The sequence below is a fragment of the Tetrao urogallus genome (genome assembly GCF_951394365.1).
Source record: "Tetrao urogallus genome assembly, chromosome: Z".
Taxonomy (NCBI): Eukaryota; Metazoa; Chordata; class Aves; order Galliformes; family Phasianidae; genus Tetrao; species Tetrao urogallus.
Window position 1 is genome coordinate 34,751,610 of NC_136816.1, and position 16,715 is coordinate 34,768,324.

At 37.0% G+C, this 16,715-nt stretch overlaps 1 protein-coding gene across 1 annotated transcript in view; it reads left to right on the plus strand.

Moving 5' to 3' along the window:
* The window catches only part of AGTPBP1 (ATP/GTP binding carboxypeptidase 1), a gene marked incomplete at both ends in the record, with an annotated part of 56,763 nt that overhangs the window by 1,287 nt on the left and 38,761 nt on the right, over nt 1-16,715 (plus strand). The window contains 2 exons of the mRNA XM_079548180.1: nt 9,029-9,099; nt 15,061-15,191. Of these exons, the coding sequence (XP_079404306.1) occupies nt 9,029-9,099; nt 15,061-15,191 (202 nt within the window). The remainder of the gene's footprint in view (nt 1-9,028; nt 9,100-15,060; nt 15,192-16,715) is intronic.

Genomic DNA, 16,715 nt, shown 5'->3' on the forward strand with positions numbered 1-16,715 from the left:
AGCTTGCACTTGCCCAACAACTTGTCAGCAGCATGTCTTATGATGGCTCATGATGGGAGGCAGGTTCTGGGCATGGTTGTATTTCTGCTGAAGGTGTCTGGCAGCCATCTGCTCTTTTCCTCTTGACATGTGTAAGTTGAAAATTTTCTCATATTTCCACTATCTGTGAGCCCCTTGCTCTTAAGAGGTTGCCCCCGTGATATGGATTGCTAATGTTTGAAGGAGCTGAGTGCTATTCAACTTATGCTCTGGAGTAATGACTGCAGTAACTGAAGCATTTAAACTCCTTAAGGAACTTAGAGAGGAAGTTTGGAATGAGTGTGTGAGTGCCGAGCAAGGCAGCTGCTTTTGATAGTGCTTAGGAGGGATTTGTAATGGCAGCGTGTCTCTGGGCCTGTTTTCAAGCCCTGCCACTATGCTCAGCTTTATGTCTGATATCCAGTGCTAAGCATCAAGGAGATTATGAGCTGTTCAGTGTGTGTCCTAGATACAGGGACAGTTCAACATGATATGTGGATAGTTTTGTAACAGCTCTACACAAAGAGGCTGAAAGTTGTGGACAAGGGTGCTTCCTTTCTTTTGCAATAGCTCTGGAGATGAGTTCTGAAGGTGTTATCCCAAAAGCTTAATACATTGGGAGACACATGTGAGAGTTTTGCTGAATGTTTAAAAAAGTCCTATCATTTTAGAGAAGTGTTGTCCAGTGTTGTGTGTACTGGAGGGGAGAGGCATTACTGTTATAACTTTCACCTACAGTTAACAGGCCAAGTGTACAAATCAGATTTTTGAGAATGTGAATGGTTGCTGAGAGATTTTATGGATTGTGACATGATTTTATTTCTGGTTACTAATTAGCAGAATCATCTTTATCTTTTAAGAGCTGGAAATATGTTTCAGTTTTTAAGTCTCCAATGTGGAGCCATTGTTTGCTTTTTTAATTTTTTTCTCCTCCATTGGGGTTTCTCATTGCTCAGCTGGTGAAATAACAAGTGTGGGTGCCTGATGTCTTTGTAGACCTACCTGAGCTGCTTTGACAGTGTGATCTAGAAAACCAGACACTGAGTTTGATGTTCGCAGGCACCTCAGAGGTATAGCAGTGAGCTGTCGAGACGTGGCCAAGAAATCAGGAAAATTGCTGGTGTTTCCACTTGTTGTTCAGGACTCGGTGGAGGGAAGTGCTTTGTTTCTACTAATGATAATGATAGTCTAATATAATCTATATATTAGATATATAGTCTGTAGTCTAATATAATGATAGACTAATGATAGTCCTTCTCCTCCTGGCTATTTTTACTGCTCCAAGCTCCCCTCCTGGCCCTGTACCACTCACCTTTTGCCTGATGAAGAGGTTATGTTATCTGTGTGATAAGCAGCTGACTTTCGCAATATTTCTATCATCTTAAATCAAGCAAGCTTTGAATGTGATACTCTAAGCATGACGATGACAAGTTCCTCATGTCTTGAGGAGTATGGATATCGGGTGCTGGTAACTTTCTAGGAGTGTCTTTCTATGCAAGAAACTAAGTGCAGTTTTCTTAATTTGCTTTTTTTCTGTTGAGTGACTCTGTGTGTTGGTTTTGATCATTGATTTTTTTTTTAAAGGGAGATGACTTAGATATTTACAGCTTTTTAGACAGAATATATCAGACTTGGTTTTTATAGCTGGTGGTAATAGGCTGCATGACATAGTCGACAGGCTGCTGCACAGAGCTTTGCTGCTTCAGTCTCTTATGGAGCTTAGTGTGTGTTGTTCTAAATGTCTGAGTATATATTGCAGTTTATCTAGTCACATTGGAAAGTCAGCACTTTGTTATAATGCAGCAGTAGGTAAACTAATCAGCTGACTTTGTTTTCTAATATAAATATTTATAACAGTGGGTACAAGAAAAAGGCAGTAACTGATTTTTCTTTGAAGTTGTGTTCAAACAGATTTTTTCAGGGTCTTGGAAAGGAAGGAGTATTTTGATCCATAAACACCTTCAGACTTTGTGGTATGTGAAATGCTGTCCTATCAAAGGCCTATTTGCTTCTGTTTTAAGCTCTGCTGGGTGGGGGAAGTATAGGGAAGGGGGGGGTCACATGCCCTTATGTGAGTGATAGGACTGTCCTTTGGAAGCACACTGAAGAATACAGTCAATCATCTGAGCCATGAACAGGTTTTAGTAGAGCTCTGACTTCACAACTTTTTGCTGCCTTGCATTTACGAAGTTCTAAATCATTACATTGTTTCTTATTTCATGTCTGTTTTTTCGTCTATTTTTATTTTCTGTTATTTTATACTGTTTTATCCTCTGAAGTTTGTATTCTTTGTTGTGTCTTTCACATATTAGATTTGTCTTTTTGATTGTAAAAATTACAATTATTTTGCTCAGCTGCTTGCTTCTACTATGTGGTAAATAGCAAAGAAATATTTTGTTTGCTCTGCACTTCTTGTGCTTATCTTAAAGATAGGATGCACCTATTTTTAAATGCAAACCAAGGCATGGAAATGTATGTAGAGGTAAATGTTTCTAAAGATTTTACAGACTTAATGATCCAGATTTATATATTGAAATTGTGGTTTTATCTCCTCATATGATTTGTAATCTGATAGTTAAAACTCATCTATTGTGATAAAATGCATTTCTGAAATACTGAGAAGGCTCAATGAAGTACAGGCCTTAAAATGTAAAGTAAATTTGTTAAGAAAAAGAGTTTCTGGCAAAAAGAAATGGAGAAATCTAAATATCCTATAAGAAGAGCAAACTGAAGGATATCAGTAGGCTGTGCATATTTATTTTCATTTTTGATTTTCCCGTTGATTTGATAAAGAGATCTAGTGAACTGTCTTGAGAATGTAATTTCAGAGTACTTTGCAGGAAAGTCATAGTATTAACTAGGATTAATTTCAGAAGTATTTGGCTTTTTTAAGGACTCTTTTTCTTAACTTTAAGAAAATTATAAGATATTTTAATGTTTTTAATTACATTTATTCTTCCATGAACAGCATTCCTATGTTAAAATATTTTGCTCAATTATGTATATGAATTTAGCTTATATAAACTCAAAATGTCTTCCAACGTCAGTAGCCAAGCAGATTATCTCTAAAAGAGAGTTTTAATAACAGGACTCTAGCATAAAAGTTTCAGGGCTTTTTCAACCTCGGCGGGACTCAGGCATTGGCTTCATCTGGCATGTTTTACATGTGCCACTTCTCAGCACCTCTGTTTTTGTGGCAGTTGTTTTGCTCCAGCTGACCAGTGCTACTCACTTTGGTCTCCACTAGCATGTGTATACTGGCAGGTATATATGTATCAAAAACTTCAAGTTTCAGTGGCAAAGAATGGGGGGAAGATATCTGAAATATTAAAGTAGGACTGCTATTGCATAAATTAAACATCTTGAGCTTCAGATGTGAGGTGAAATACATGAGAATTTTTCATATATGATGTTAAGAAAATGGTAGTAAAAATGCTCAGTACTGACTTATTGTCAGTACTTTTGTTCTGTATTCTTTGTTGTGTCTTTCACATATTAGATGCATACATTTTTGTCAGTGTTGTTGTGTAGACTATACAACTGTGATCATGCATTTTTGCTTTATAAGAAAGTTAGTGTAAGGCTTGAATTTGGTCTAATGGGCTTTTAAATGCCCACTAGCAATTAATGGGAAATAAGAGAGGGAAGAAAATAATTAATGCATTTGACTGTAAGTTCTTATACAGGTGAGGCATGTATGTTACTGCTTTGGGTTTAATTTGATATCTTCAATTTTATTTTAAAATGACTTTCCAGAGTGCTTAGAAAGTTTTATCCTGATACGTGTTGATTTAAGTATCAGAATCTTAAAGAAGATGCAAGAATACCTTTGTGACCGAGCATATGAAGTATTAAGATTTACTTTTTAATTTTTAATTTCCACTTTCATTTTTAGGCAGATGATGAGAACTAACTGACTGGCAGAGTCTAGTTGGAGACTTGTAGCTAGCAGTGTTCCCCAGGGGTCAGTGCTGAGTCTGATCTTGTTCAACATTTTCATCAGTGACCTGAGTGAAAGGGTAGCGTGCATGCTCAGCATGTTTGCTGATGGTTGGAGGAGGCTGATGGTGAGACCTGCACAGGCTGGAAAGCTGGGAAGAGAGGAATGTAAGGAGATTCAACAAGAGCAAGTGTACAGTCTTGCACCTATACACCAATAACTGTATGCATCAGTACAGGTTAGGGGTTGACCTACTGCAAAGGAACTCTGCGAAGAGGAACCTAGCAATCCTGGTAGACAGCATGTTGGCCATAAGCCAGCAGTGTGCCCTTATGGCCAACAAGGCCAGTGGTATCCTGAGGTGCAATAGAAAGAACATGGCCAACAGGTTGAGGTCTCCCCATCTACTCTGTCCTGGTGAGGCCAAGTCTGGACTGCTGGGTCCAGTTCTGGGCTCCTCTTCTGCCAGTGGTTGGGATCAGCATAAAGAACACAGGCATCAAATTAAATAAGTTTATCTTTACTTACATTAAAAAAATAAAATAATAAGTGAAATAGTACAGCAAGAATAAAACAAAACAAGGTGAAAGGATACAAAAAGAATATAAAAGAATAAGCTAATGAACCTAGTTATTACTCTGCAAGATAAACTATAGTGATTAAGAAAGATACATCATCAATTGCTCAAATACTTTGCCATCATCCAAATCTGCAATTGCCAGGGAACTCTGGTTGCAGAGAGGATTTGGAGGGCCTTTTTCAGCAATTAGAACATCCTATACAGTGTGTCCACTTGTAGATGAGGTCTCTGAACTCACTAAAATGGGGTCCAGTTTTTATATTGCTGGATAAACAAGCTTGCATAATTTCAAGTGCGGGAATATTTTGTATTATCTTCCTGTTGGATTCCACTGCTCAAGGATGAACCAGGGGAGTAACTATCTGTTTGGGCTTTAGCCACATTCTTCTCAACAAGGTCAGTTGTCTGATCTCACTGTTCACAAGGTTTTACTCCCTCGTAAACTTGCCTGTAAATAAAGAAAAGTCCGCTCTGGTTAGTGTTGCTGGTGTTACAAGAGATGTTTATTGATTGGCATCTATATATATATTAATGTTAAAACAGCAAAAAAAGATAAATATTGCATTGCATGTTTGGTATAGCATTTGGTTGTGAGGTTCATCTGTAGGTCTGCTTTGGTTCAAGGCCTACTGTTCAGCCCTAAATACTCCAACTCCCCAGTTCAAAAAAGACATGGATCTCCTAGACAAATTCCAGTGAAAAGTGACAAAGATGATGAGGGGCCTGGAGCAGCTCCTGTATGAGGAAAGGCTGAGAGACCTGGGACTGTTCAGTCTGTAGGTGAGAAGGCTGAGCGGGGTTCTTATCGCTGTTTATGAACTTCTCAAGTGCAGGAGTAAAATTGATGAGGGCAGGCTCTTGATGCAAGCAAAAGTAGAAAGGGCAATGAGTAGAAACAGGAAATTCCAGGGAGGGACTTGTTCACTTCACTTCTTCACTGTGAGAGTGACTGAGTGCTGGAGCAGGCTGCGCAGAGAGGCTGTGGAGTCTCCTTCTCTGTAGATATCCAAAACCCATCTGGATGCCTACTAGAGAATCTGCTATAGTGGAGGTTGGACTTTGTGATCTTCAGAGGTACTTTCCAGTCCCCACAGTTCTGTGATTCTGTGAAGGTGAATGGTAAAGTTGATGATTTTGGTGGTTTCTTGGTGGTTTCTAGTGCACTATGGTATTCCCTACCTGGAAGCATTCAAGGCCAGGCTGGATGGGGTTTTGAGCAACCTGGTCTAGAGAGAGGTTTCCCTGCCTCCCAACCAGGGGGTTGGAACTAGATGATCTTAAAGGTCTCTTCCAACCAAACCATTCTATGATTCCTGATATTTGTGTGAAAATGAAGAAGTATGTAAGACAAACCAAGGGAAATTACCTGATTTTAGTGAGGAGAGTTCTCATTTGTTTGCTTTTTTTTTTTCTTTTGAAACAGATAGTATTTTAGGTGCCACTTCCCCAAAACTGGTGCATTTAGATTCACAAAAGTATCAGAAACATTTTTTTTCTGCTCAACAGATGTGGCTGAGTGAGACCAAGGAAGAAGCTGATGTCCCTTTTGAAGGCTTTGGATAACAAGTAACATGAGCACTTGCTGTGTGGTCTTGGGAGATCATAGAAAAAAGGGAATTGTCAAACCTGGCAGTCAACAAAGAAAAGCTTAAATCTGTAAATTTCTTTATTCACGCAAGAAGTGGGTTTGAGGTTTTTCATAAACGTGGATAGTAACACCTGGATTCAGTGACTGTTTCATCATTGTTCTGTGTTTTCTCCCAGAAATTCTGAGGTCATGTCACTTGTACTAGTGGAATGGAATTAATACACGATATTAAGAGCACTGTGCCAGAATTACTAATTGTCCTTTCCCTCTCCGCACAGTTGCTACCTAACTGATGTCAATAATATTTCCTGTGAATCCTGTCTCAATGTCTGACCAGAGCTATTACTGTCTTGGAGATGCTGAGCATCTTGGTGTTCATCTAATGTAGAAATCAACTTAGCATTGAAGTAGATTGTGTTACATGTCTCAGTAGTCTACAAGGCACTGCCTTTCAACAGCCCTGGATGCGAGGTGTGAATAAAGTGGTGGCTGTTAGCTGTTATTCTGAACAGAAGAAAATAATTTTATAAAATGAGGAAAGCTGTTATGTAATAGCTTTGTGGCGGTTTGTCTAACAAGCAGGAATGCAGGTTCTGTGTTGTGCTTGCATTTCAGCACATCCTGAAGCTTATGAGAGGTACTGGGTGTATCTTCTGCCCTTTTGATTAGGATTCTCCCATACCTTTCATAGGACTGGAAAGATTAGTGAAGCTGAGTTGGTGGCTCAATGACAAAGAATTCACTTTGAGAGGAAAGCAAATACATGTCACATCAGGCATGTTGTTACTTTTAGGGGGGGAATGGGTAAGGTGAAAGTAATGAAATGGACTACAAGAAGTTAGATGTGTCTTAGCATTGCATTGTTACGTAAGTACAGCTTCTGATTTTGAACTTTAGCTGCCTGAAGAAATTTACTATAAGGAATTTGCCATTTGATACTGTTCCACAGGCTGTATGAAATGACCGTGGGAGATTCCACAGAATCCAACTTGAAATTTAAGTACTCATCACCCTCTACTCCCTTCTGGTTTACTCCTTTTATTTATTTATTTTCTTTTGGTTGTTCTTCCTAGTGTGCAGTGACTGCTGGTAGTTTACTCTTTTCTATGCTATCACTGGCAAACAAGTTGCATTAGCTATGTCCCATTTATTTGTTGTCTTTACCTTCCTAGGAATCCTTTCTTCAAATTAAGCATAGCATTTAAAGTTTTAATATCAGTGTGTGACTTCTTGCATCATCTAGTAGAATGTTAGAGAGATAATTAGTTACTTTACTCAACCCTCTGAATTGCTGCTATGTAGTGTGTTTGTTCTTTTGTCCCTGATCCTTTTTGCTCTGTGTGTGTGTGTGTGTGTGTGTTTGTGTTTAGGTGTTCATTTTTATTTTTTTTACCTGCTTGACCCAGACTGTTTGTATCTTAGCACTAACTAAAGTTCAGTATTCTATGTTGAATTTAGAGTCAAGAAATTAAGACCTTGCTGTTCAGCATAGTTCAACTGTGTTGCTGGCTCCACTTGTAAGGTATTTCTGCACAGTATAATATATAGACAGTATTGGCACTGTCAGGCTGTTAATCATCCGTATGACAGCAGGTCAGCATTGCAAACTAAACAGCGCTTGGCTACTTGAATTCAATAATCTAATATATTACCCCTGAAGTAAGACCTGCAGTCTGGATTGAATAGTCCCAACTGTATTTTTTGTCATACTGTCTGCTTTGTGGTGAACACAGCTATTCTCCTTTAACTATTCATTTTCTTTAAAGGAAGCCAAGATAGCGTGCACCTGAAGGTCACTTGAACTAATCTATGACAGCTGTTCACTTGAGTGAAGCTGGAATATTTGAAAAGCTGAGCAATTGCTTACTGGGTTTTAAGAAGATTCTGTGTTCAGGTAAGCTTTGAAACAAACTTCCCTCATACTTCACCTGCTTTAGACTTTTAGCATCTGGAATTAAGCACTGGAATTTGGCAGTAATCAAAAATTGGTTATTATATAGCTGAACAAAGTCTTACAAATTTGTCTACGGGCTGTGCATATTTCTTGCTGTCATTTCCCAAGAGAATAAGTGCAATATCGTCTCACCACCTCTATCTTTGAATATCTTTTTTTTTTTTTTTTTGCCCCTTTTTATCCTGTCACCTGTCTTAAAACTAACCTGTGCCCTTTTGAGTACACCATTGTGATTTTGATGTTACGTTTCTGGGTTTGTTGTTGTTGTCACAGTGGAGTATTTATTATTCATATTAGACCTCAAATGGAAGTACTGAGGTTCAGTTAATGGTCCTGTAGACTGCAACCTTAATTGCTCAGAGGCACTGTTTGAGGAAGCAGTGTACCCTGAGGACACTATGTCCTTAAAAGGATAGGAAAATTGAGTCCTTAGCACGGTATGGTTTCTGTCCAAGAAATGTATTCAGGTCTTGCTTAAATAAGAACACGAGACACTCTGTGCTTCTTGCTGTGGTGCTATTCCTTGTTACCGTAGATGTGCAGAATAGTTGTCAGAAATAAGTACTTTGTGATATCCCACATTATCCAGAAAGTTTTTAAAAGTGCATGTATTAGCTTCAGCAGAAGCTTTGTTTGATGATTTACAGTTATGGGAATGAAAATACGGCCTGTTAAATCTGTTGACATTAATTTCTGTTTTATTATAATCAAACTCAGAGCTTGGTAGGACTAAATCATAATGTGGAACTACAGCTCATACTTACATTACAATATTTTAAAAGTGATGTTAAATAGATTGAAGAGAGAAAGAGCTCGTGTCTGTGTGGAGAACATGATCAGTGTGAATAATCTAGCATTCCTAATGCAGAGACGTTCAATATATTAATAACATATGAACAATAAATAGTAATAGATATCAATAATTTGTGATTGTTTAATATCTTCCAGGTTATTGGAGATGGTGATTTGAAGAATAAGATTTCCGATATGAACAAAGTAAAAGCATCATCAGAAAAAAGGTGAGTTTAGTGACCTCTCAGAATCAAGACATTTGAGGTTTGTAAAGAAGCAATCTTTATGTTAAATAAAATATTGTTTATCCCTTATGAGAGTGAGTTGATATTCTGCTCTCCCTCGACTCTGCCCTGGTGGGATCACACCCAGAGCACTGTTCCTTCTGAGGAAGTTTACATTGATTAGCATAACGTAACTTCACTTTTAACACATAATTTTTCACACTTAAAATGCTCCAGCAGTTATTCTCAGATATATCCATATGTATGTTAATATGCATTTTATTTCATTGAAAGAAATAGCAATTAATTTCATAATTTCATGCAGGTACTGGTGAAACATACAAAACATTTTTACTGAAGGAATTAAAGGATAACTTTATAATACTGCACAGGAAGTCACAAAATGTTGTTATACAACAATTCTACAATCCAACAGCACGAGCAAATGAAGTTACAGAAGAGTTTGTTACTTTTCTGATAGCTCATCTTAACATTTTAAAAAGCTATGTGATTAACTGTGGAAGACCATGTCACAGTTACACAACATCAAGAAACTGCTAAAGGACTTACAGTTTTATTCTTTTCTTGAGCTAGCACAGGTTGAACCATTTTGTTTCATCAAACCATCTGATCTGGTGTTTTAGAAAAATTCTTAGTGCAACAAAATAGGCTATTTTGGCTTCAATCATAGTCCTCTGAAATTCCAGTTCTTTTCTAAATGAGTGAACGAATTTGTGAGAAGTACTTGCTGTGCTCTGGATAAATCTTATATCTTGGGGTGGATTTAAAATTTGTAAGAGGGTTATATAAAAATTTAAGTGAAAACATTTGGATTAGTCTTATGTTTTGTTTCTTGTAGTAACATCATCTTGATGTTAAAGACTGATTATTCTTGTTTGTGCAAAAGTTGTAACCAAAAAAACAGTAAAGAAACATGTTTATTGCTTAGGATGTATCAGTTTCTTAGACATTATCATATGCAGAGTCAATCTCTTAGCCATGGATATTATTGGAAACATTACTGACTGTAGTACATAAAGTATTTAAAGAAAATTATATTTTTGCAGAATGGCCACTTAAGTTTTTTTTTATTATTATTTTTCTTTCATTCCCTGTAACTGAAAATAATTTTTCCTTAAGTCATACACACACAAAAGTGATTGATTGTTTCCAGAGATAACAGTGAACCAATCTAGAATATCATCTTTCTGAAGACAGTGGTAACTGGGGATGGTTGAAAGGAAAGTCAGTTTTGGAAATGGTTTGATTAGATTAAAAAAAGAAGGGGGTTTGGGGAGGAGGAGGGGAGGGAGAATTCTACCTTACTTTAAATCAACTTTTTGCAGGCACACTGGATTTACTGCACATAGCATGCTGGAATGCACAAGGCTTTGCTGTAGAGAAAGAAAACATTTCCTGATATGTAAATGTATTGGCTAGCAGCAAACAGTGATTTCAGAGAAAGTAAATACAGTCAGGAAACTGACTTCCTCCATTTGACTGTTATTTTGGAGGACTTCTTAAAGATGAGTAGCCTAAAACTATTCTGAGATAACTGATGTTTGATTACAGCTGTGACAGATGTTAGTTATCTTTCTCATCTTGAGCAGACACTTAGGTGTTTGCACATAGTTTGGTAAAAGTGCTACACAGTGGGTAATGGCGAGTTGTGCATCTAGTACTTTTTCATAATCACAGTAGGAATGCTTAAACATTATGGAGGTTGGTGGGGCTGGAATGAACGTCACTGCAATGAAAGGACTTACTTAGAAAAGGTGTTTTCTTGTTGAGGAAGTTGTTTTTCATGTATTGGCCTCTGCAGTCCACTCTTTGCTGTATGGGTAACTGCTTCCATTGTACAGACCACTTGCAGTACATACAATCAAAAACGTCTGCTAAGCTTCATTTCAAGATGCTTAAAGAAAGGTTGCCTAGATCTTTCCCAGAAGTTATTTGTTGGCTTAACAGCTCATAGGTTTTAGGCTACGTGCAGAAGGATGGAAATAGCAAATGTAGTTCTTGTGTCTGTGAAAGTGAGGGAGAAGAAACTGTAGATCAGTCGCTTCTGGTCTTTGCATAGGTTTCTGGAAGAGTTAACAAAACAGGTGATGCTTTCAACAGGCAAATGTGTTTTGAGATGTCTTGAGAATTTATCTCGTGTTTCATGTGGGGAATAGTTCCTATGAGCAGGACAGAGGCAGAGGCATTAAATAGTATGTACATATTATTTTAATGAAGTTTTAGACATCTCTGTGTATGATACTGCCATCAAGAAGATAAGGCTGCTTCTCCATTTAAGTATCCTAGAATACAGCTGTGACTGAAGTGGTAGCAGTCATTCACTATCACAAAAAAAAAAGGTGCAGAGTTTTTCTGGATATGCTTTTTTTTTTCTACTGGTCATAACTGAATGAAAATACTATGAGGTTCAGCTAATGAAGTGAAAGAGAGGAGTACTTCTTAAAATTGCAGACAACTTGTATCTCAAAAGATCTGCAAAACATTGCAGGAGACCAAATGACTTCAAGGTACTTTTGTGAAATGCAGAAAATGGTTTTTAACTATTTGATGGAAATATTTGTGCAAGATACTATATTTCGAGAGGAATATTATTGGGACAGATAAAGAACAGTAGGTATTCGTATTTGTAGTGAGGAAGGACAGAAATATTAAGGTTCAACTGCAGTGATCAAAACTTTAAAGTTTGCAAAGCATTACAGTACAGTTGTCTTTGTTATTCTGTCACTGTTTTTGCAGGCCGTTAAGGACAGGTTGATTGTATATCTATCAGGAAGAGCAAACTATTTTGCTTATATTCTTGAGAATAGTGTCAGTGACCTCACAAAGCTTATTCTGGTGTTCTGTAGCTATGACTTTATGACTGCAAATAGTGGAAGCTATGTAAGCCTCAGTGACTATGGAGTGTTCTTACAAGAAAGTTTTACAATGGGTGAGGTAAAAAGAAAAAGTCTCTTTTAAACAGAATGGTTCTTTACACTGTGGGAAAACTAGTCTCTTACAAAAGGCTGGCTGCAATGTTAAGGATGTTCTTGTGAGATTCTGGAATGTCAGCAGCTTAAAGTGAAATCTAGTTCGACAGTACACAGTTACTATTGTGCCACTCTGATTACTTCTTTGTTTTACCTAGCTGTTGGATTAAGAACACTGAATTCCTTTATTTTGAAGAACTCTCTTCTATATCTATCTATCTATCTATCTATCTATCTATCTATCTATCTAGAGAGATACCGGGTTGCTTATTTGACAAGATATATGTATTTACATTTCAGGTACCTGAAAGGCTTCCACAGTAGATTAGGACTGCATTTTGTTCTCACAGTGATGCTGTGTACAGGAGTAGTCGGTCAGGCTGGCTATCATAAGTTGTGTCCTACAACCCTTCCAATTTACAGTACAGGCGTTGAAAGCTATTACAGTATTATGTACCACTAGGTATATTAGTGTAGAATTTAATAGAAGTCTAATTCCTACTTTAAGGAGGAAAAACTCAGTCTTAGAAGAGGAATTTGATTCATATTTGAGTGCAGACTCTAGTACTGCTATCATTTTCAAGAATGCTTAACTGGGTGTTATGAAGATGTATAATCTATTTGGCTATATTTCTGCTCAAGGACTTCTTGCAAAATGAATAGCCTAAAACAATTTTCAACCTAACTGTTAGCACTGGTTGCTCTTACTAGAAGTTCTAGCTCCAGGAGAAGATTATACCTCTGAATTGTTGGAATTAAATTGTTATAGTAGCCTACAGTGAGGATTATATACCCTTCTTAGCCCCCTCAAAGCTTTTGCTAAGTTTAAAGGTATTATGTTAGGTATTAACTGTCTCTAAGTGGTATATTACTTCCATGTACCAGTGCTGATTCTTGGCTAGAATAGAAGTAAAAAATCAGATTTGCTTTGAAGTGGTTATTTCTTTAAATTAATTTTATATTTTGAACAACTTCTGTTTCTTCTTTCATTTTGTTGCTATCCATAGTAGTTTCCTACTTGGCAACTGGAGGTGTTTCATTGTTAGACTAATGGTATAACAAAGCAGCAGTTACTTACACACCCTCCCTCCCCTGCCCACCAGCCATAGCTTCTTTGTGAGTTAGCTGGGTGCTTTCTTGTTTCATTTTGGAGCTGGTGAAGTTAATGTCCTTTCAAAGTCTCTCTGTATATTAGATTGACAGGATTTGGGTTAATTTTGAAGTGTTTTGAGTTCAGTGAATAAACAGAGGAGTAAAAAGAAGCAGAACAAAGCTTAGGCATATAATTGTTGCTTTATTGCTACTATTCAACCTGATATTGGGTGGTGAGAAAGAACTGGAAGTGATTATGCTTTAATCATACACATTATGTGATATTTGAGGAAGACATTTATTTTAGATCAAAAAATACTCTTAAATTGAAGTCTACCAAATGATGTTGATTTAAGCTTTGTAATTAGTTTTGCTGCTCCTTACTACTGATGTTAAAAGATTATAAGTATCATCTATAATCTGAAGGGTTTTTTAAATTGTGCTGCTTATTTAGATGTCAGTGTGGGAAAGTAATAGTTTTGGAAACATTTTCTTCAGCAGCTATTACTGGTTTGCTTTCACAGATGCATGACCTTTGCTGTTAGCTGTCTTTTTTTTTTTTTTTTTTTTTTTTTTAAAAAAAAAACCTTGATTTTAACATTTTTGTCTGTATGTGAACTATTTTTTTTTAACAGTGATAGCTTATGAAGCCTTTTTACACATAGAAAATACAAATGAAGAAGTAATAATTCCACATTATTATAAGAGATACTACTGACTGTATTTATAAAGTCAATCTTATATACTTCCACTGCAAGCAGTCAGGACTGTGTGTGTGTGTGTAACATGATCTATTGTTGACTATTGCAGAATTTTAATTATACAAATGTGTAGAGTTACTTTTGTTTCTCCTTCAAAGTAATCTCCTCTATTTAATAGTATGACTATAATTCAAATGTTAAAAGTTTGTCTAAAAATCACTTTCTTATAGAAATATGAATCTGAAAACTATTCTAAATAATTGTTATAGCCTGAAACTGAAGAGGAGATAAAATGTTTTCTAGACAAACTTTATTTTGGCACTATAAATGTTTACATTCTTTCTTTCTGTGTAATCTACCTGTCTTTATAAATAATTGATGTGAAGTACATTTGCAAGGCAAGTAGTGTTATTAAACATTCTATGTCAAAACAGGCCAAAACACTCCTTGTGTTCGAAACAAACCCACACTCTGATCATACATCTGGGGACTTCCTGAAGCTTTTTTTTTGTATTTTTTTTTTAAACTTAAAATGGAAGTCTTTAGCTAATGAACGCTGGCTTACTTATGAATGATAATCTTTTTTTTCATTTCAGAAAGACCAGCCTGTAAGAAAACTAGTCATAGAAACTGCCAGGAGCTGTCTATTTTGCTTCTGTCACTGCTAATGCACTCCACTCACCTCTTCATTATGCTCACACCCACTAGTTGGTCTCCACAGATGTTCAGTAAACACTGATGAGCATCAATGGGTTTTGAACCATGTTTTTTCTATGTGTATTACCCACCTTTGCTTCATACACACTTCTGTTTCAGACTGCCTCTCTGTTGCCATTGGTTGCATGGCAGCAAAGTGTAACATTATATTGGTGGGAATGTTCAAAGGCTGTTGCCGTACCACCAGCACCTACTTGTAGGTCATGGAGCAGTATAACAGTTAGGACACTTTTGGAGCAGCCCTTGTGTGAAGAAGTACACCTGTTTTCCAATCAGTATAAACTACAGGAGGAAAGTAGATGTGCTGTGTACTCTTCACATGGGACTTCTGGGACTTCTGCTTTTAGTGTTTGGGTTTTTCTGTTGTTGTTGTGGGTATTTGGTTTTTATTTATTTTCTGATCTAGTATTTGATAACATGCTTACTGTTAATATATAAATGAAGATAAAAAATCTTTCTTTTAGTGTTTCTACCAGTTCTCGGACTATGTCTTTGCTGTCACAGCTGGAGAAGATCAATTTGGACTCTGTATTGGGAGAAGCAGATAATGCCAGATATGTTACTGCAAAGATCCTTCATTTGGTCCAGAGTCAGGGTAAACAATTGAGTTTTTTCTTTCTAATAGTTTTCCCTTTGAGCCTTCCTCCTTCTGTTTCTTACTTGCTGGACTTTTAATTTTTGCTTCTACTTGCTGAGCTTTATTATCTATCTGTTTCTGTAATGGATTTTTCTAAGACCATGCTTAATGTTATCTGGTATAGTACTGGCTACACTGAATACAATTTGTATTGTCAGTACAGCATATTATTTGTAATTTATATTGTACATAAAGTACAATATATATAAGCGCAGTTATTTAAGTAATAAGTTTAAGTGTAAGGACACTTAATGTGATACTTATGTATGTGATACATGGTAAAATATTTAGCTGCTCCAAGTAAACTGATATAAAAGAAAGTGTTCTTCTTTTAATAAATCACAGAATCATTAAAGTTGGAAAAAGAGATTATCTTTTTTTAGAATTAGAGATCATCTGGTTAAGCTGTCTACATATCACCAGTGTACCTACTAATCATGTTACTAAGTGCCACATCTACATGTTTCCTTGACATCTCCAGAAATGGTGACTCCACAATATCTCTGAGCAGTCTGTTTCAACACCTCACCACTCCTTCTGGGAAGAAATTTTTCCGAATATCCAACCCGAACTTCTCCTGCTGTAACTTAAAGTCATTACCTTTAGTTCTGCTACTGGTTATGATGGACCCCCATATCCTCTCCTCCTCCTTTCATTGAAGGACGTAATTGTAGAGGGCAGTAAGGTTTCCTCTGTGCATCTTCATCTCTAGACTGAACAATGCCAGTTTCCTCAGCTGTTCCCCACAAGACTTGGTCTCCAGATCCTTCACAGCTTTGTTGCTCTTCTGTGGGCGTGCTCCAGGGTCTCAGTATCTTTCTTATAGTGAGAGGATCAAAACTGATACTTGGAAGAATATCTTCATATGAAGAATAAGTTATTTACTTTTAAAATGATTCATTTTTAGTTTTAATATTGCTGGGAGGTGACGTGTTACCACAGTAGACTAATATACTGAAGTTGCATCCTATTTACTTCCATGGAAATGACAACAGATATAAAGAGCACAATAATACTGTGTGAAGAGGAAATTCTCAGCTACAAAATACTATTTTTCAGCATTTTTACCATTGATGAGCAAGAGCCTGCATGCCACACTCACAAAAATGTGCTATTGGTGGAGATGTTCTGCTGTCACTACTGCTGGAACACACCACCCACTGTACTCACATCCACTGTTTGGTCTCCATACTCAGCAAGTATCAGTCAGCGTTATTTTTTCCACGTGGAGGAATTCAGTGACACACCTTTGCTTCATACACACTTCTGTGTCAGGCACCATTTTGTCAGACTGCCCCTCTGCTTCCATCTGTCACACAGCAACAAAATGTAACAGAATATTGGTGGGAAGGTTCTGCTCCACTGCCATACCATCAGCATCCACTTGTGATGTCGTGGGCATAATGGATAGGAGGCATTACTTTCAGAGCACCCATCATAAATGATTCTCTGAATTGAACTCGTATTGAGTTGCAGCTGCTT